The sequence below is a fragment of the Taurulus bubalis genome, assembly GCF_910589615.1.
Source record: "Taurulus bubalis genome assembly, chromosome: 13".
Classification (NCBI taxonomy): Eukaryota; Metazoa; Chordata; class Actinopteri; order Perciformes; family Cottidae; genus Taurulus; species Taurulus bubalis.
The window spans coordinates 21,082,157-21,103,859 of record NC_136601.1 but is presented as its reverse complement, the minus strand read 5'-3'; the positions used below and the strand labels follow the sequence as shown (position 1 = coordinate 21,103,859).

The following is a 21,703-nucleotide window of genomic DNA, read 5'->3' as shown; positions in this document are numbered from 1 at the left end:
CTGTGATGAAAGAAGACACATTTTAGGGAGATTTTCCACTGGTCTCTACTGGCGGTTACCAGATTGAAAATATTCATCTTGCATTCAGATAATCCATCCAAAGGTTTCATTTTACAGTGTTTTTGTGATTGTTTTTTTTTCTTCGCTGACGCAGATGAATCAAGTATGCATTTACAGGAAGTAGGTTACAAAAAGCGGCCATAGACACTGACCATGTCACACAAGAGCCGGGCTTTGGAGAAGAAAGACTGAACCTGCGTGAGAAACAGACGGACCTGTTCCTGTCATGTCAGGGTGTTGGTTTAAACTCTCTGGATATCGATTTCTATAAGTCTGGATTTAAATGACCTTACAGCTGCGGGGTGGAAAAAACCATTGACACGGTGAGACTCACAAACAGGCCGTGGGTCTTTTCTTGAACATTAATGCCGTCCACTCTGTGCAAATGCATGCACATATCCTCACGGAGCTCTGCTCCCTGCTTCCATCTCGGGGGTCACACTGTTTGTCAGAGTTATCCTCTCCCTCCACGTCTCCCCGTCCGTCTCTCTCCGTCGCTGTCCCTCGTTTTCGGCAACATGTCACTAGTTACCATTGCAGACGTTTGGTCGGTCAGAAGCAATTCATCTCATCGTTATAAATGAGACGGATGGAAAAGGAGGCAGGGAGGCAGACTCTTTGATAACCGGCTTGTTTGGCAAACAATCGGACATGTGGCATTTCATTTGAAAAATCATAATCTTCTAAAAAGCGTTTTTTACTGAATCCGTCATAGTTAACGTGAAATGCTTTTGACGCGACGACCAAATAGATTATATGCGGTGCCGGGGTTGCCTGCAGCCTCCCGGCCAAATGAGAATTTTCTGAACTCTGAAAGAAGCACAAAAGCAGAAGAGAAACTCTTTTATGAACATGAAATGAGGAATTACTCATGTCAGCAGCAAGTGTTGGAGGACTGATTTCAAACTAACACCCCGGATATGTAAGATGTCACGATAACTAAATGAGTTGGATGGCAAGATAAGATTGCTGTAAATGAGTGATTGGGTTGGGAGATGAATCGATGGCGGCCACATGGAAGACATAGTTATTCCAACAGGAATGTGTGCTCGGTCTGTCCAGATGATGAATCCCTCATCATGTTTGTTGATCCTCTGACTAACAAATGTCTCAACAACCATCAGATGGATTGCAGTGAAATTGGGCAAAACAATTCCTCTCACGCTGATGTTCCTCTGACTTTTAATCCAGCGGCGTCACCAGGTCGATATTTAAACGACTCCACTGCTTTGGCTTATTAATAAACACCTGCAAAAATCAAGCAGAGCGTTGTGTTTAGTGCTAATAAGCATGCTGACACACTAAACTAAATTGGTGACCGTGGTCAACATTTGACGTGCTAACCGTGGGTTTGTTAGCATTGTCTCTAGTTGGCATGTTAGCATGCTGACGTTAGCATTTAGCTCGTAGCACCACGATGCCTCAGTGCAGCGTCATAGAGCTGCTAGCATGGCTTTATAATCTTATCAGGGTTCATACGGTCATGGAAAACCTGGAAAAGTCATGACATTTTAAAATGGTTATTTCAAGGCCTGGAAAAGTCCCTGGAAAAAATAAAATCCCCAAAGTTTTGGAAAAGTCATGGAAATGTGTTATATTCATGTGTTCATGTCGTTCATTTACGCCGAGTTTAAAATAATTAATATGCTTTTAAAAGAAAGACGCTCAAATTATAAGCAGGCATAGATACAGGCATCTATATAAATGTTTATTCTTTTAATCAAACTATTGTCTCATTCATTTGTGTCATTTGTGTCATTTAAGGTTTACTGTATGCTTTGTATTGTCATTGTTAGTTTAAATACTACATTGTCTCACTTTTTCATGTTTACATCGAGATTTCACAAAATGTTTGGTCATGGAAATTTGGTTTAAAGTCATGGAAATCATTGGTCATAATGTATATGAACCCTGTCTTATAGTTATGAGGGGCCGTTTAGGCCATAACTATTGAGACACTCTCACACATACTGATGAAACACTCGTACATTCACTATTGAAACACTTACACACACATACATACTCTGTAAACCTATACACGCTCATATATAAAACACTATACATACTCGTCTGAAACACTTACGCATGCATATGAGAAACACACACGCATACATATATATATACTTCTGTGTCATATACACATACATATGAAATGCTTACATGCATACGAGTGAAACATTTATACCTATCTATCTGAAACAGTCATGCATGCACATATGAAAATGCAGTATATATATATATATATATATATATATATATATATATATATATATATATATATATATATATATATATTTGAACACTTATACATTCATAACTGAATCTCTTGCATATGATTACAAAGATATAAAAAAGTTTAGATACATGTGCAAGTGTTTCACATATATATATGTATACATGTTTCAAATGTGTATGTATACGTTGTTCAGTTATATGTATGTATGCTCTTACATGAGGATGTGCAAGTGTCTCACATGTATTCATGCAAGTCATTTCCGTAGTGACCGTGAGTGTTTCAGTAGTGAGTGTGAGAGTGTCTCAATAGTTATGGACTAAACGGCCCCTCATATATAGTCTTATTAAGATGTAGCTCCTGAGTTTTCTTTTGCCTTCATAAACACATTATATTTCAGTATCAAATATTATACAACATCTTTTTTATAAGCACATCGTTGTGTTGTACAGACATTTGTGTAACGTCTCATTTCTCGGAGCTCCTGTCGTCTGACCCGGTGTGCGGCATGCTGTCGTTAGGAAAGTGTGTTGAACTGCCACAAACCTGCAGGTGTGGTAAACAGCAAATGTTGCTTCTTCAAAACTTGATTGAAAACAAACTACTTCTTTTCACATTAAAAACCTTTCCGCACTGGCAGCACATTTCCACTCTATTTTGGTCTCTGGTTTCCATAGTGATGGGATGAAATGGAAATGATTTCAGCAGACCTACATTTGGATGAGTTTATTTTTTACTTTTCTGAACCGTCCACTTGGGTAATCATGAAGCTGTTATGCAGTAAAATGTAATAGTTGTCACAGGGATGATGTTTTAAGTAGCACCTGTTGGGGTCGAAGCTCACTGCGTGTGGAAGAAGTCGCCTCCTCGTCTGGAAAGAAACTGATTTCAGCTTTCAACGTTGTTTCATCAGGGAGACAGAAAGTACAGAAAACATTTAAAAAAACATTTACAATGCCCAGAAACCGGAGTCTGACGCAACTGGATATATTAAGACTTTGTCGTTATTGTGCAATCTTTTGCAATCGCGTTTCTTTGTCTTAAAGTAACCATAACTTGCAAAACATGAAAGTGACATTTTCAAAGTTCAACTCGGTACGAGGTTTAAAAAAACATCTTGTTCTGCCTCCACATCTCTCTGCCGAGTTTTCTGTCTGCCTTGTTTCTTTTTTTATGCTGTTTGTTTCATGGTTTTAATCCGCTCCAGTAATCACACTGAAATCAAGATTGCAATAACTTTATCCAAAGTGAAAAGTAATTAAAGTCAGCTCACTCTCCCAAATGGTAACTCTTTGGATTTGCTCTTGACTCTGAGATTCCTCTTCCACAAGCTGATAAATCTCCCCCAATATAGTTTTACACACCCGACTGGATATATTCTTATTAGATATTAGTCTGTTTATGGGTGTATCTCCTTTATGCTCATATTTCTTTTAGAATTGTGTTTGATTTTGCATTTTCTTTGACCCAGGCCGGTATTGTGTTCTCTACACATTTTTGTTTTTGTTTTTCAGTATCCTTAGTTGTTATGTTCCAATATTGCTCCGTTCGTTGGATTCCTTTCCTCTTTGTTACTGAATCCTAACAGCCAGACAGGGATTTGTTAGATTAAAGCAGCATAGAGTCATAACTAATTAAATTTGGAAGCGCCAAATTCCCCAAGCACTTTGGTTGTTTTGTTTGTCTCGAGTTTGAAACAAGACTCTCTTCCTCTCCAAACAAATGGACTAAAGATAGTAGTTTGAGTTTTTAAGTAAAATATGAGTCTTGGTAAAATATTAGTTTTAATGATGTAAAGTCCCGCTGTTGTTATTAAAGCGATCAATGTCCATTTTTATAAATCTTAACGCCTCCAGAAGTGCATTGATAAAGTGTGTTATATAGTCTTCTTGACAAATAGTCACACCTACATATTTCTGATTGGTTTTGGTCTCCGATGATATCAGACTCAATAATAACTCCTGTAATAAGTATTTCCTGTTACGCAAAGAAGAACCTCACAGCAGCGGCACGAGCACAAGCACATGTTGACTGTCCTTCTAGAGCTCGTGTGTAAATCCATCACTGTCCGCTTTGTTTCAATCTTCATATTGTGTTGTTCTTGTGCCTCTAACCTCAGGCATCTTGCAGGGCCATTAACCAATACGTGTTCCTGTGGACAGATGAAACATGGCCAGGGCCGTCGATATTGTGTGATTCATGCCTGTGGCTTAAGGTTCTAATATTTCTACCAGCCCCTCTGTCTGGCAGAGCCACGCTCACTATTTATCACCCCTATGCCTATGCCGCCGAGATAGGTGTTATAGTGTGTGTGTGTGTGTGTGTGTGTGTGTGTCTGATGTATACACACATCAAACCTCCGCGTTGCTTTGTCCTTGAACATGTTCCTAAAGCACTGAAGTGAAATGAAAGCAGGCGTCCCTTCGTCTGCCTTAAGTAAACGTGGGAGTGAGTCATGGCTCCTCATCGTTAGGGTCCTGATAAAATTATAAGTTTTTTTTTTTTTTTTTTTTTTAGGACTAAATCTTTTTTACCACAGGCATTTTATTATCTTTTCAATTTTAGTTACATTATCGACACAGGAAACAGAACAAGCAAAGGCTGAAATTTAATAGATTTCCCATCTATAACATCCAACGGGCATCAGAATGATTGATGAAGTCATGAATAGGATTACTGAACTCTCATTCATGAGGAAACAAATAGCAGGATAGGCAGCCATCTGACGGGGCCTTTTCTCCTGAAGTGAGTCAAAGCGCTCCAGACTGCCTTTCATTTTTCTTCACTGTTTTCACAATTTAGTTTGTTTTTTAATAGAAAAATATCAGCATTTCTGCCAGCGGTTCTATCACCATCCAGTGGGAGCCGAGCATCCAACCGTGGTTGTAACGTTGCTAATGTTTCAGTATGTTGGCAGATTGTTGATGTAAATAATGCCACCAATTGACCAACTGCTCCCTTTATAATACTGAAACTATTGCATTGAGTCTGCAAACAGAGGTGGACGTTACATAATAGAAAAGCACCGTTTGTTTGGTTTGGGAGATAAGTGGAATTGTCCTGATGCATCAGATGGTATTTGGTGATAAATAAACAGCGCAAAAATAAAAATGACGCCGCATCAGGAAACCCACAGAGTTTATTAATGAGATGCTGCAACTGTCCTCATTTTGGCAAATCTATATGGCTGAAGTTTTGCTGCATATCAAAGTAATGCCAAGTATTTGACTACCTGACAGTGCACATCAATGTCAAAGTAATCCCTGGTTAATGCTCACAGCAAAACCACACTTTGTAAACATGCCAGCTGTTGATATCGGCCCCTTCCCCCACTTCTTCCTCCCGTTCCAGAGGCCGGCTTCGAGCAGTTCCGCGTGGCAGAAAGAGCTCATGGGAGCTGGATGAAGCTCTTCCTGGAGGGCAACACCTCGGAGGTGCTCACCAACATGGGCAAAAAGGTCCTGAAGCAGTACCTGGAGGCCCTGGCCGCCATGAGCTCGTCCCTCAGCAAGCAGCTGGGCAAGTACGACATGTACTCCATGGTCGCGGGCACGGTGTTCGTGTTTCAGGTGAGTGCAGCCGGGGGGAGTCATTAAGGACTGAGGAGGCTGGTAGATCGGCGTGGCTCGTCGGTGTTTTGTTAGTAAAACCAGGGTTCTTACGGTCATGGAAAACCTGGAAAAGTCATAGAATTTTAAAATGGTTATTTCCAGGCCTGGAAAAGTCCTTGAAAAAAATTAAATCCCAAAAGTTTTGGAAAAATCATGTAAATGTGTTATATTCATATGTTCATGATGATGTTCAGTTTGAAATAATTAATATTCTTTTAAAAGAAAGTTGCTCAAAATATAAGCAGGCGTCCATACAGGCATCGATATAAATGTTTATTCTTTTAATCAAACTATTGTCTCATTCATTTGTGTCATTTAAGGTTTACTGTATGCTTTGGAATTCTCATTGTTTAAATACTTTACTCAATTTTTTATGTTTGCACCGAGATTTCACAAAATGTTTGGTCATGGAAATTTGGTTTAAAGTCATGGAAATCCATTGGTCAAAAATGTGTATGAACCCTGTAAAACGAATCTCTTACAAAGAAACATGTCCACATTTAAAAGCTTTAACAAGATGCAATGGCCATAATTATCAAAACTCTAAACGCAACATGTGCGGACGGCCCACTCTCCATGCTTTACATGTTTCAGATGGCATTGCTTTTACCTGTGTTTCTGTGGTTGTATCAGATGAACCCAAAACAAGTTCTTCTCCTCCTCCTCCCGCTCTGCCCTGCAGCTCCTGCTGGTCCTGCTGCTGGCGATGCCCGAGGCCCTCAGCGGCGAGGCGGTGGTGGACCTTCCCGTCCTCTCGGCGCTGCTCTCCCTGCCTTTCTACCTCATGTGCCTGCTGCTCGCCTCGGTGCACGTCTTGGTGTGCACCTCCGCCGAGAGCTCCTGTTACTTCTGCAGCCTCTCCTGGGGCCTCGTGTTCGCCGCCGTCGCCTTCTCCTCCGCTATGTTTTGCATTCTAGTCTCCATGGTGACGCGGCGACTCCCCCTGGGGCCGAAGATTCACGGGAAGGTGAGTCTGTGCGCTGAAGATGTTTACCGCCCACGCAGATGTTTGCCCTCATAGGTGTGCTTTGTCTGCGCGGGAGAGCTCAACACGGAGGCTAACTTGTGAACCCGTGCAGCTGCTCTGTGGTTGTTTTGTAACATTAATATTAAAGGGACAAGTGATCATCTGAAGTTGGTTTTCCATCCAGAGACGCCTGCATTCAGTAGCTTGCTGCTATTTAAAGGTGCAGTGTGTAATACCACATGCTCCACTGGGGCCATCTTTGGGTTTTTTCCAAGTGGCGGAGAGGTCAAAATGAAAATATGAGTTGTTTTTCTCGTTTCCGCCACTCTGGATTTAATCCCCAAAAAAAAACACCCATCAAAACGTGCGCCGTACCTTCAGCGTGATAGACGAGTCCTCTGAGCGGCGCTGCGTCTTCGTCCTCTCGTGGCGGACCGAGGACAGACCGGACGCTTCTCCCGGTGCAGGTGGTGTCACACGCTTTCTGTGGATATCTCTCACCACAACACACACACGGCTTTGACATGAAGCCAACACTGTAACCTCTGACACATTTCCTAATAAAGGAATATCTAATCTAACATCGCACCGTTTGCTCTTATGGTTTCGTACTGTGAAACAAAAGGCTGAGCAAAAGTTTTAGCTGATTTTTCATGGATGATTGCAGGTAATGAATTACTCTACAGTATTGCACAGGGAAATGTGAAGGTATAAGTCGGGAGTAGCATTTTTTTTATACAGCAATGTCACTTTGACTGTATTGACCAAAATATATATTGTCTTATGATGAGACATAAAATGTACGAGAATCTTTTTGTCATTCAATGCACTGACTGAGAGAGTTAGAGAGAAGGAACTCCGACTCAGCATTTCTACAACTCCTGGGTTGAAGTGTTAATGCCAACAGCACAACAAAGGGAACATGAATTTATCACAGATGCTGCCGCCGTCTGCTCTGCTGCAGGTTTACTCCGGGGCCCAGAAGTCACGGGCTCGCATTGTTTTCCAAATCCAGCTCACATTCCAGAAACACACTGCCGCATTGATGAGCATAATCCGTCATTTCAAACAGCACATGTTTTGTATTGGGGTTTCTTAACGCAACTCTGTAGCCCCACAATCATTGCTCTCCATATCAAAAAGGTTCCACCAGAATTGAATCTGTTGTGATCGGCGTGTGTTGATGCCCCGCACTCTGCATATAATGTTTTTTTTTTTGCCTTTTTGTTGTCAAAGCGCCGTTACACCAGTGAAGCATGATGGGAAGATAAGATGGCGTACAAATCTTCACTGTTTTCTGAATTATTAAGGAAGAAAGTGTCCGTCAGTGCAGCAGTAGATCATGGATATTTTAAAATAACTGGATGTCTCAAGATCGCGTCCACTTCATTCCACTGAAAGACATTCACAAACCAAACTAGTTGTTTACTCTTCCTCTGGCTTCTCTGAGTATGCTCACTCTACCGAACTCTAATGCAGTCTAATGCAACAGTCCTGCAGGTGTTACTACTATTTTGTCCACCCCTTGGCATTTCTATCAATGAGGGTTCAGGTTGATCAACAGAAACACCCAACTTCAGTTCAACAGCACCTCAAACTTCATCCCCCAAAATGATCACGAGGTTGACTAAACAAAAGGTGAGAGCCTTCATGAGGGGAGGAAGTATTGCAGGACTGTTGCACCAGACCGCATTAGTTTTCGCGAGGTGTGCCTAATGAAGTGGTGAAGTGGAGTGACGTTCTTCGACCTCCTGCCGGCTCCCCGCGTACATGAATGCCATGAGAATGACTTCCTGATGCAACTCTTTGAGACTTTTGTTGGACAGTGAGAGTAAAAACAGTCGTGTTGAAGTTTACAGCTGTTTCTGTTAATGATGCAATTATGACCACAAACCATCAAGATTCAATTTTCAATTCAGTTTATTTTATATAGCCCAAAATCACAAATACAAATTTGCCTCGGAGGGCTTTACAATCTGTACACATAACATCTCTGACCTCACATCGGATCAGGAAAAACTCCTCAAATAAAGATAGTAAAATAAAAACCATTTCACAGAGGAAAAGAGAATAAACCTTCAGGAGAGCAACAGAGGAGGATCCCTCTCCCCGGATGGACAGAAGCAATAGATGTCATGTGACCAGAATGAATAACGTAACAGAGTTACAGCACATTCAATGAATATGACATATATTATTCATATAATGAGGTGTCAGCTGTTTTGACTCAGTGGGAATACAGTGGGACTTTCTGAACTCTGTAGATGAAAGAGACTTTAGTAGTAGACAAGAAGGAGGGTCTCACTTTGTTTATGGTAAAAGATGATATGATATTTATATATTATGTATATGATAAATGTATATATGACATAAATATATACGTATATATACCGGCTATGTTGAAATGTACTTCAACAAATAAAAGTAATTGCCAGCGACGGTGAGACTGCTCCTCTAAATGGGCCATCAATCAGATGTACTGGGACTGGTTCTTCAGAAGGTGGAAGCACTCAGTCTTTAGTGTTTGTTTGAATTGGCCTAAAAGATGAGTCCTCTTTACGGCTGCACCTCTTTGCTCATTATATTTTATCTGCAAAGGTTACATCTCATTTCCCTTCTGGGAACTTTGCGAAAGTGCTGAGAGGGCAAAAAAGTCTGAAGGAATCCACTCGGGCCATTTGGGTTGTTGGGTGAAGGAATAAACTCCCAAATCTTGACACTGGAGCATGAGGAGGAGATATACTGTGGATTCTTCTGTGACTCCAGGTTTCCTTGACTGTGGAATATTCTTTCTTTGAGTTAAAAAAAAAGTGCCCATAGCTCAGCTGGCAGGTAATGACTGGACTACTAAAGAGAAGAGTGCTTCCTCATGGAGCAGCAGGCTTTTTATAGAGGCGAGACAGAAACTAACTCAATGAATGCGTCCAACCTGTGCAATTAACTCTACATTTTTTTGGAAAGAATTTCGACGCCACCCGTATGTTTCTGATGACCACAGCATGAAAGGGAAAAAATGGTTTGAATGTTTGGCTGCAACTTAAAAAGTGTCAGAGAAGGCTAAAAAAAAATAGAAAAGTCCACAAATTGAAACTCCAACAAATAGAACAAATGGCAAACCTCACATTGAAGCTGGAAGCAGAGGAAGTTTGTGACTTGATAATAATTGATTATCAATTTAGTGGTGTTTCAGCAGTAATGTCTGTGTGTTCATGATTTATGTGAAGAAAGTAATGCAATTAACACATAATTCTATGTCTTCAATGCATCTGAAAGGGAAACAGTGCTGCATCCTGACCGGCAGACCGTCCCAGCCATGAAGAAGCCTATAAAAGCTCACAACAGTTCATATTTATAAGGATAATAAACTATAAAAGCTGTTACAAGCTGTAGCTTGCTGACGTTGACTCACGGTTGATGTTGGAATCAATTTTCAAATATTATTGATTACTTTGAAAGCAGTACATGGATCAGTTCCATGTATTGCTAATATATCTTGTTCCAAAAAAACTGTGATTAAACCTTTACAGTCATGGCCCATCTTTTATGGCCAAGATCTTTATCTCTGTAATAACCTGTGTGAGGAAATATAATTAGCAGACTCCGTGTCCTCTAAGTCATGACTGACAAACTCATTTTGTTATTGAGATTAGACAAAAATAAAATCCTCTAAAACATTGTCAGATGGCATTAAATCCTCTTTCGCCAAGTTTTGCTTCTTTTTGCGACACTTTTCAGCAACCTTTTAAATGTACTTAAATACTTTGAAGACACGCTCGAGTTGCCGTTCAGGAAGGTAATATATTCTGCAACAAAGTTCCAAAATGTGGACGGAAAGGGCAGGAAATGATGTAAAGCCAGATCAGGTCTCGTTATATTACGGTATACAATCACTTGGATCAGAGTGAAAAACGCTGCGCCGGCTTTGACGTGACAGATGACGGTGTTATGGGCGGCATCCAAACCTTTTATTAGAGGCATGCTGATTAGTTTCTCTGCAACTGGAAGATTAAGCACACACTCCAACCCATCGGCCCCAACAAAAATCTGATTAGAATTCCAGTTGACTTTACTTTTTAAAATGAGGTAGGTACCCTCTCCTTTTTGTTATTAGAGTCTGTTAAGTGTGGGCCAATATGAACCCTTAAAAAATATATTGATTCTTGTTTTGTTTGTGCGGGGTCTATGATCATAGCAATATGATTTTGACTGGCATGCAAGGGTAGTGCTCCCGGGCCTCCAATAATTGTAATGCAAAATGCTAAATTTCCGACAGAAAGGTCATCATCCTGTCCGTTCACTGTGCTTTGACATGATGTAGAGAGGGCCAGTGAAAGGGCAGAGGATGGAATATCCTTTATTTATACATTAGGCTTCAGTTCAGGTTCTGATTGATGAATGTTCTACTCTATATGTTGGCCTCCAGGCTGCTCAGAAATACTTCTCCCTTGTTGTGCTCTTTAAATCATCCTAGCTCTCCTTCATTGTTTCAATTGTATAACCGTCTTCTTTATCTTTTTGATAGTTAAAGGGATAGTTCTACATTTATTCACTTTCTGAGATGAGAAGGTCGAGCCCACTCATACCTGTCCGTTATGTGTAAGGCTACAGCCAGAAGAAGGTTAGCTTAGCTAAGTTTAGCACGGAGACTAGAAGCAAGTAGGAAACAGCTAATCCGCCGACCAGGACCTATAACATTCACCATTCATGTTTGTTTGATCCATAAGAAAACCAAAGTGTATCTGCGTGGTTATGTGCTGGGCTATTCTTGGTTGGGACCAGTAACTTCCTGGAGCAGCTGATTGGAACAGTCACACAAGCTGAGCGTGAGGCACCAGACTGAAATGTTCTTGTCTTTTAAAATAGTCCAACCAGCTTGAAGTGGATGCATGGACTAACTTTTTGAGCTGTGACTGCTCATTTAAGATCAAAATCCAATACTTGACTCGCATTTTTTACCGAAAAATACGACAAATCTGCTGCATTTCTAGATCAAACCGAGTGGGCCGCGTACTGATCCTTGCGGTACTCCACGTCCACGCTGACCGGCTTGGATGTAAACTTGCCAGTGGAAATTGAATCATTCCTGTTTTGGAAATTGCATCTTAACCAGTTCTTGAAAGCCCAACTCAGTTTTCAGACCTGTCCAATAGATCAACGTTCTCAAATGCAGCTGAGAGATCTAATATCATATATCGAATACATCATAGAGAAATTGTGTGATAATTATGTGATATCATGCAAGCTCAAAACTAGTGAAGTTGTGTCAATAGAATATTAATAGGGAAATAATAGTTCTATATAAATGACAACGCTACATTCTTTGTTATGTTTACTTCTATTCTGCGTATCTTCCCTCTGCTTTAAAACAATACCGACCAGATTTAATCAGTGAAGGAAAACATGAGGAAATGTTGTTTTTGAGATTTCGCAACTTCCCGACCACTGGAGGAGAGAGAGACTCAACAGGGAGCAGTGGAGCGGGAGAAACATATTACAGCTCCCTTTGGGCTGTGACGTATTTAAAAAAACAAAAGGAGTTGTTGGCACACAGGACATTAATCATATTCTCTTTAATGCAACGGTAACTCTGATTTTGAAAAATGAATGGGTAGACCCTGCTTAACCAGAGACTCAACCCTGAAATACATGCAGGATAAAGAACTACATTTCCTGATAAATTTGTAACATAAAGGTTGTTCAATCTGACAGACCTTCATGAAAAACAAACTTGGAAACAAAAATTGCAATGAAAAGAGTTTTGGAAAAAAACAACCTAGATACTTATAATGTATGAAAATGTATGCAACCTTGAAGCTGCAGTTGAGTGATGCCGTTTTCCTTTTTTTATTTTTTTGGAACACAACCACCAGAGCTAAATATTTAATGTCACAGCATGTAGTGTAAAGCAAACGGGCATATATATATATATATATATATATATATGAGTGTGTGAAAGCTCCAGTCCCGGTGATCTGCTGCTGCAGACGGTGACGGCTGGGCCTCAGGTGAGTTTGGGCTGAGATGCACGTCTGTTTCGGTCGTTGTTCGGTTGGGCTGAATCATCGGTGCTGACCTACGAGGCCGGCTGAACTTGAGTTGAACTTGCTTTACACGGCAATGTGCCGTCCCCACTGAACCAAATTATTTGCATTTAAGTATGCGATTGGATGAACTCCAATTATAGAAAATATGATGACCGACCACAATTTATGAATGACAGCTCACGGTCTCCGTCTGCTGCACTAAAAGTCTTCTATAACCATTTCTCAAACTCTTATTCTGGAAGCTCCCTTTTTTTAAATGAGGGGAGAAAAAAAAAATCATGACCCAATTCACCACAGGCCTAATCTATGAATTGAGAGAATGTGAGTTTGTGCATACAATTCTCTTTCCTGACCTTTATTACTGCCCTTTACCCGCCACCTCATGTTTTCATCACGAGATAAACCAGCTTTATAAATCACAACCTTTTAACACGTACACATGTTAAATACTTTATAAGTGAGGCCAAATAAAAGTAACCAGGCTATCTCATTATTTGTATTTCCTCTCATCAGTAAAACAAACAGAGTGTACGCTAGCCTTTCATCCATCCATCCATTATCAGCCGCTTATCCGGGGTCGGGTCGCGGTGGCATCAGGTCCAGCAGGCCGACCCAGGCTTCCCTCTCACCCGCAACACTTTCCAGCTCATTCTGGGGGATCCCGAGGCGTTCCAAGGCCAGCCGCGAGATATAATCCCTCCACGTCCAAGTGGTCTTCCCCGGGGTCTCCTACCAGTTGGACGTGCCTGGAAAACCTCTAATGGGAGGCGTCCAGGAGGCATCCTGACTAGATGCCCGAACCACCTCAGCTGACTGCTTTCGACACGAAGGAGCAGCGGCTCGACTCCAAGCTCCCTCCTGATGTCCGAGCTCCTTACCCTATCTCTAATGGTGAGCCCGGCCACCCTACGGAGGAAGCTCATTTCAGCCGCTTGTATCCGAGATCTCGTTCTTTCGGTCACGACCCAGAGTTTGTGGCCATAGGTGAGGGTTGGAACGTAGACCGACCAGTAAATGGAGAGCTTCGCCTTCCGGCTCAGCTCCCTCTTCACCAAGACGGACCGGTACAGCGCCTGTTTTACAGCTGCAGCCGCACCGATCCGCCTGTCGAGCTCCACCTTACCTTCACTCGTGAACAAGACCCCGAGATACTTGAACTCCTTCGCTTGGTGTAGTCACTTTGTCCCCACCTGGAGGGAGCAATCGGTTTCCGGCAGAGCACCATGGCCTCAGATTTGGAGGTGCTAATTCTCATCCCTGCCGCTTCACACTCGGCTGCAAAACGCCCCAGTGAATGCAGGAGGTCACGGTCCGAGGAGGCAAACAGGACCACATCATCCGCGATCAGCAGAGAGGCGATCCCGAGACTCCCGAACCGGATCCTCTCCGCCCCCTGGCTGCGCCTAGATATCCTGTCCATGAAAGTCCCGAACAGGACCGGTGATAAAGGGCAGCCCTGGCGGAGGCCAACACCCACCGGGAACGTGTCTGACTTACTACCGAGGATACGAACACAGCTCCTACTGCAGGCGTACAGAGACCGGATGGCCCGTGCCAACGGGTCCGGCACCCCATACTCCCGCAGCACCCCCCACAAAAACCTCCGAGGGACCCGATCGAAAGCCTTCTCCAAGTCTGCTAGCCTTTCATGTTAGATTAATTATGAAAGCAAGCTGAAATAATGAGAACAATGACAACATTCTGGTTCCCTCATTAAGCTTAAATGTGTACAGCAATTATCGACATATTGGATAAATCCTAATTGTATTTGGCAACCCCGATAAGATCTCCTCTATCCCACCTGCAGGCCCCGACCCGGCCTCTGAATGCCTGTTCTGTACATATCCAGGAAACAGAAGTGTGGATATTGTTTTCTTTCATCTAATTTGATATGTGAGAAGTATGCAGTATGCATCAATGGACACACTTTCTCTTCCTGAGTTTGAAACGACGGGGGTTGAGATAATAGAGCGGCAGGTCTAAGTGGTTGCAAATTGAACTGTTTTATGAAGCACATGGGTCATTTAATGAGTGTCACTAGATGAGGTTTTTTAATATTAAAGTATATTGGTATGAATCACCCAGGCAGTAGTTTGGTCCAAATGATTATCCCACCGAGTTGAACAATTATAACTGGCGGTGGATCCACAGCACAGAGGTGGACGAGGGGCTAGTGGGTTGAGCAGGCATGGTAAACGGTAAACGGTAAATAGACTTGTATTTATACCTTTCTAGTCTTCCGACCACTCAAAGCGCTTTAACACGACATGTCATCATTCACCCATTCACACGCGGATGGCAGGCTACCGTGGTGGTGGCTGCATGTCGTGCACACGTTGTAAATGGTATCAATTTAAAATGGTTGAATAGATGTGTTGAGGCACTTACTCCTAAAATGTAGGGTTCGGTCAGCGTCTATTACTTTTTCACCTTTGGCTACAAATGTGATTATAAAATTGCTTGTGGAGATCCCAGATATGGATCTCTAGCATTATTGTTTTATTGTATTGTATTGTATATTGTTTCAAGGTTTATTTTTTACTTATGAGACACCCAACTGAGAAACAGATCAACAAACAAGAAAAAAATAATGATTTCTTTGTCAGAAGTAACCAATAAATGTTGTTTTCACTCCATCCTAACCACACAAAACACATTTTAGGACTTGCTTTTGTTTTTAAATTTCTTTCTGTTGTCTTTCGCAGTCTCCATTGAGGAGCGGCGGCAGTGAGTGGTCCCTGTCGGACCTGGACGTGCTGCTGCTGGCCGGCACAGTCGGACACACCCTCAGCTTGGCGGCGAGCAGCTTCGTGGAGGAAGAGCACCAAATATGGTACTTCCTGCTCAACACCCTCTGCCTCGCCGTCTTCCAAGACGTGTGCCGCAAGTACTTCAGGGAGCAGAGGGGCCACGGAGATGAGGACGAGCCCATCCTCCCTTCCAAAGACTGCCATCACCCCAAAGCCGAGGTGTACTCGGAGAAGTGGCTCGCCTTGGCCACGCCCCCCTTCACTCTGCTCTGCTGCCGGCTCATGCGCTCCCTCAACCAGACCGGGGTGCAGTGGGCTCATCTTCCCGACATGGGACATTGGCTTAACAGGTTGGGTTAAAAGGATAATTTCCTACATTTAATTATGGCAATTTTCATTTTAAAATGCTGTTTTTCAAAAGGCTGATTTGTTTTTTTTCTAGTTTTTTTTTTTCACTCCGGCATGTTTGCAGGTGACTCATCATCTCACTTGTCATGACACTTGTCATTTTTTCAAAGCGGAGCGTTAACATGCAGCAGCTACCCGGCTGATGCATAATTACTCTTGGCAGCATTATGACTCCTAAGAGGTTCCTCTGGGAGAAGACGCACCACTCTATGAATAGCAAGGAGACGGAGTGGTCCGTCTTTCTCTTTAGCTTCGCTGAAGTCTTCGGAGTTCCCTATTTAACAACACAAAAGAGCTGAATAAACAAAGTGGTGATACGTAATGAAGTTAAATTGATGCAAGGTCTGGTAAATGCATTCATAAATCCCTTCCAGTAAACAGAGCCTGTGTCTTTTGCTCTTGTTGCTCAAGACGAACTCCTCTGCTGGTGAGCCTCGAATACCGTTGGACTCTTCAGCAGGTTGTTTGTTTTGTCCAACACTTGTATTAAATACTTTATTGAACATAGGGCTGCAAGCAGAGCTGAGGATTATGATTATTTTATGCATATGATATGTGTACACAGCTATAGTTTTAGTGCAAGTTCTGCAGAATAAAAGTGAAAAGGGTGCTTTTGCTGTCTCAGTCCCAGCCGTCACACACATTCATTGACAGAACAGGCAGTGATACCAACGTGTCCAAAGACAACAGCCTCAGTAGTCTAGAACACAATGCAGCGGCAATCTCCATTTTTCTCTCCACCTTCTCGTGAGAGTAACAGATCAACGTCACCAGCTCACCCCTGTTCTCTGGGGAACATTCAGGACATAGATGAGGCTGGTTGAGTGAAATATACAAGGAAATTACACTTGATGACAAAATTAGGCCCTGAATGATTTGGTTGTCACAGACATTTAATGATGGGGTGTCTTATACAAGTCTTTTCTCCTGACACTGAAACAGTTTTAGGTTGTTTTTTTTTCTGGCTGAGAGGCTGACAGGATCCTCCACTTATTTTTTCCTTTCTTAAAAATTTAAGCTGGGAAAAATAGGTTCTGTGATTGCTCAGTCTGTAGAAAAACAGCTATTTCTCAGTACAACTGAGCCATTAATATTCTGTCAACAGCAGAGGGCAGGGGATTATGGTTTGTTCTTTAACATGCATCACATTGTGGAATAGAGATGCGGATTCTGACCTTTCCCCTGTCCAGCGTTGCCCTTTTGTCCTACCGGCACTGCCTGTTGCTTGGATAATGAGATCTGGGTAGTGTTACGCCTCATCTTGTCTCAAAAGTACCCAACTTTGCACTGCTGTCTGTTCCAGCAAACGGCGAAAAAACACAGCTTCCATTCAATTTTGATATGTCATTTGTGGTCTTATTACTCGTCTGTGCTCAGTGGTGTAAATTCAAACTATATAGCATTAAATCCAGTGAACAATTGAAGATCTGTGCCTCTTTAAAGTTTAAACTACTGCTGGAGGATGGGACCGAGGATGTTTCATCTCATCCAAATGGTTTGATTATTCTGTTTTTGATTGGTTAAATTACTTTTTGCTCCTTTTATATTTCATAGCGAAATAAGGAAAATGTTGAAATACGTATCATATGTCCTGTAAAGGTTTCCTTCGTATTAGGAGCACAGCGTTTCCGTAACCCTGCCTCTCTCTGTGCTTCTAGCTCTGAACACAGGACGGTGCTCTCCCTGCTGGCTGCGTTCTGCCTGGTTCTTATCTACCTCCTGGTTCAAAGACGCTGCTCGTGGGTCTCCAAGGTTGCCCTCGCCCTCGGGCTGCTGGGTGTCTACAGCTACCGGGCAGCTGTCGGCAATGTGTTGTTTCCCTGGCAACACGCCGATCGAACTACGTCCAAGTAAGTTCTTGTGACCTCTTTGATGTACTTTCATTCACCATAAGACTTTGCAAATTGCTCTCCCCCCGTTAGCGAGTTGATTCACAGTGCTGGAGTGCCTGCACGCTCTGACTGAGCGTGCAGGCACTCCAGCATCTCTCCACCTCTTAAACGCCGACATCATTGTAGGGTTCTTACGGTCATGGAAAACCTGGAAAAGTCATGGAATTTTAAAATGGTTATTTCCAGTCCTGGAAAAGTCCTTGAAAAAAAAAAAAATTATATTATGTGTTCATGACGTTCATTTACCCTGAGTTTGAAATAATTAATATGCTTTTAAAAGAAAGACGTTCGAAATATAAGCAGGCATACATACAGGCATCTATATAAATGTTTATTCTTTTAATCAAACTATTGTCTCATTCATTTGTGTAATTTAAGGTTTACTGTATGCTTTGTATTCTCATTGTTAGTTTAAATACTACATTTTCTCACTTTTTCCTGTTTACACCGAGATTTCACAAAATGTTTGGTCATGGAAATTTGGTGAAAAGTCATGAAAATCCATTGATCATAATGTATATGAACCCTGTCATTGTCTTTTGGAGGCTTGAGCTCGGTGTTGAAGCTAGTAAAGATACTGGTATCCTATGAAACTAGATAACCAAGTCATGCATGTCAAGAAGGAGGCCAAAATAAACAAAGTTACGCTAAATTTTGGCAAAAACTGGCGTGGACACGTTCAAAGGCCTCTCTTGACCTTTTACCTCAACGTATCTGAATGAATGTTCTGTGGGAACCCACAAGTCTTCCCTTTACTATGCAGTTTAAGTGCATTTTCACCTCAACAGTCTTGGTATTGCATACATTGGGCTTGGCTGTAAAGTTGTGGATCCAATGAGCCCAATCGTATTCATGTGTGATGATGTCAGGCCCCGTTGTGGCCATTTTATTGCAGTGAGACCATCTTCTGAAACTTGAGGTCCCTGTAATAAATAAACAAATGACCTGTTGTGACCTCATGAAACGTTAAAAACACAAACTAGAGACGTATAGAGGGCATCAGGAGAAATATTGCTTTCCTCGGTATATTGACAATAAGAGGCAGAAGTGTTCGCCACCCAAAGAAATGTCAAAGGCTTTTGATAACAAATTACAGCATGGATTTTTCTATGGTGTTCCTCAAGGTCTCAGTGTGGTATTTATGCAGGATTTAGATTCATTTTAGACAGTATATTCAATTCCTCATTGGTTAAATGTTGCATCAAATCTGTGTAACAAATCTGAACAACCCAAAAATTGCTGCAACAACTTCTGAGACGTAAGTGAGCACGGGGATGGTTATCGTACGCCTCCGTCTTAATGTTGTTCAACTTTCAGCGTTTCAATATGCGGCTCACCAAAACACAACGTTTATTACAGATTCATCACTGGAAAAACGTGTCACGCAGCGCTGAGCTGCAGCTCAATATATCTTCAGGTTCACAGCTTTCAGATGATCTATAATTATTACATAATTATGTGGCACATACTGTAGACATGCCTGGGTCTAGGTTTGGGTCTGCAGGGACAAACTGCTGTACTTTTTTCTTTTTACTTTTTTTTTACATTTTCATCTACCTACAGTAAATTCCCCCAAGTCCTAAAAAAAAGTCTGACAGCGTCTCAAATTAATTTAATTACACTGAAAGGCGAGTCGCACAATCTATGACCGCTGATTTTAATTGACAGCCGTATAGACAGTTCTTTTCTGCAGCACAAGTCTCTGACACAGCCTCCCGTCCTCCCGGCCTCCTAACTGATGAAAACAAAGTCACATTTTCTCAACACAGAGGAGTTTGCTAGATAATTGGAGTTCAGATTGAACAGAGCGAGTGAAGAGGCACTATATCAACATGCAGAATATTGGAATAGTAGTTGTGTAAATTTGCTTTTCATTTGGCTTGTAAATTAGTTGTTTTTTTTAGCTTCCATGACTGAAATACAAAAGCATGCACTGCTCATTGTTGGCTTTGTAAACATGAAGGAGCGCCTCGGGGAGCCTCAGTGCAAAACTTTGAGAAAAGTGAATATTATAATCAGAAATCTTACCAGCACAGATTTTGCACCTTTTAAACATGATTATTGGAGGTCTTTCAAAAACTACATGTGGTCGTGGCTTTAGTATTGACATCGTTGGTGGTTGGTCGGTCCACCACTTTGGTGAAATATCATGGCGACTGTTGGTCAGATTGGCATAATATTCTGAATAGACATTCATGATCTCCAGAGGATGGGTTCTAATGGCTTTTCTGGTTCACACTTTTCCTTTACCATGTCAAAGTCTGCACTTATCTACTGTAATAATATTTCTTGGACGGTTCGGATACAAATTCTGTTGACATTCATGCTCCCTAAATGTTGTGTGACTTTAGTAATCACTTGATACCCAAGTGTATGTAGAATTATCTGCAAAGCGAATGACATTCCCATCAGCTATATACCATTGTCATGTTAGCAACCCGACATCAGCATTTAGCACGACTGAGCCAAAGTACAGCACTTGTTTATGTAACAACAGGGAAATCATATTAAAGCAAGCAGTTCTTTGATAGATTTGGAAACAAGAATTAGCCCCATCATTTTACTGATGATTTGCAACAATCAAAAATATTCAATATTGAGAAATGTGAATTGCCCCGAATCCCTTGTCGTACACCTGAGGATACGCATCTCATCTCCCAGAGCCTCCAACCTAAATCAAGCAGACTACTAGCACCTTAAACAATCTGTGTGTCCTTGACCTCAAACCTGAAATAATGGAAAATCAAGTTTAATGTGTGCTTTTTAAAAAGAAAGAAGAAGATATAATTATCCTTGAAGACTGATGCCTCTTCTTTACACTGTACACACTGAATCCTTTCGCACTATCTATATGTAAGAGCTGTTGTTAGCTTTGTCTAAAAAAGAGAGGACATCGACCATCTTGCAGCTGCTAAGTGTGGTAATTTTTCATTCTGCAGATTGTAGCTTGGCACAGTTATCTCCTACTAACCCCCGTCAGAAAATAATGAGTGTGCAGGGCTGCACACAGTCCTCCTGTCTAGTTTCCTTGACCTCCCTTCATCTACCACCAGTACCTGGCCTCCCCTAACCTTCCCTGTTCTCCTTGGCAGTCTCTCCTACTTGCTCACCTAATTAAAAGCTCAACCTCTCACCCTCACCCACACAAAGACACCTGACTGAAGCCATGCAGGGACCCCGGCTGCTGTATGATTGACAAGGTTGACGTTGACTCAGTCCTTCAGCGTCTTCCCTCAGACCTCAACAAGTTGGTCATTACGGCGCTCCGCCTCATGGGTGTATTTTAGACTTAGTCCTCACCGTGTGAATCACCTGCCAAAGTTCTTTATTTGTAGCTCAGACACACTGTCGTCTCTGGTCTTGTGAGATCTCAGGTGCTGTGTTTTGATTGCCTGGCTAGGAGATGTTATATTTGTGTAATTATGCTAGAATGTTTTTTGTTTTGTTTAGCTTCCATCTGCCGAGTTGTTGGAATCAAATAATGGTAAAAATTTCCCACAGGTTTGGTATTTTAGAACAACCATATTGTTGAATTTTCATTATTTTAGATAGATTATCAGGGTACTTTATGTTGCTGTGGAATGAAAAAGGCAAACATTGATTTTTTCCCCCCATCACACCATAATGTAATAAAAAAGAATGACTTTTTGACAGTGACCTTTTTTTAAAGTCTGGCCTTCTTGGGTGACTCTTCCTGTGTGTTTAATCGGAATAAAGCCCCCCGGCTACTCCCCGGCT

At 41.8% G+C, this 21,703-nt stretch overlaps 1 protein-coding gene across 1 annotated transcript in view; it reads left to right on the top strand.

Annotated features, from left to right (window-relative positions):
- Positions 1 to 21,703, top strand: part of pigg (phosphatidylinositol glycan anchor biosynthesis class G (EMM blood group)) — a gene marked incomplete at its 3' end in the record, with an annotated part of 56,280 nt that overhangs the window by 17,200 nt on the left and 17,377 nt on the right. The window contains exons 6-9 of the mRNA XM_079229089.1: positions 5,645 to 5,862; positions 6,587 to 6,871; positions 15,621 to 16,015; positions 17,732 to 17,923. Coding sequence (XP_079085215.1) covers positions 5,645 to 5,862; positions 6,587 to 6,871; positions 15,621 to 16,015; positions 17,732 to 17,923 — 1,090 coding nt within the window. The remainder of the gene's footprint in view (positions 1 to 5,644; positions 5,863 to 6,586; positions 6,872 to 15,620; positions 16,016 to 17,731; positions 17,924 to 21,703) is intronic.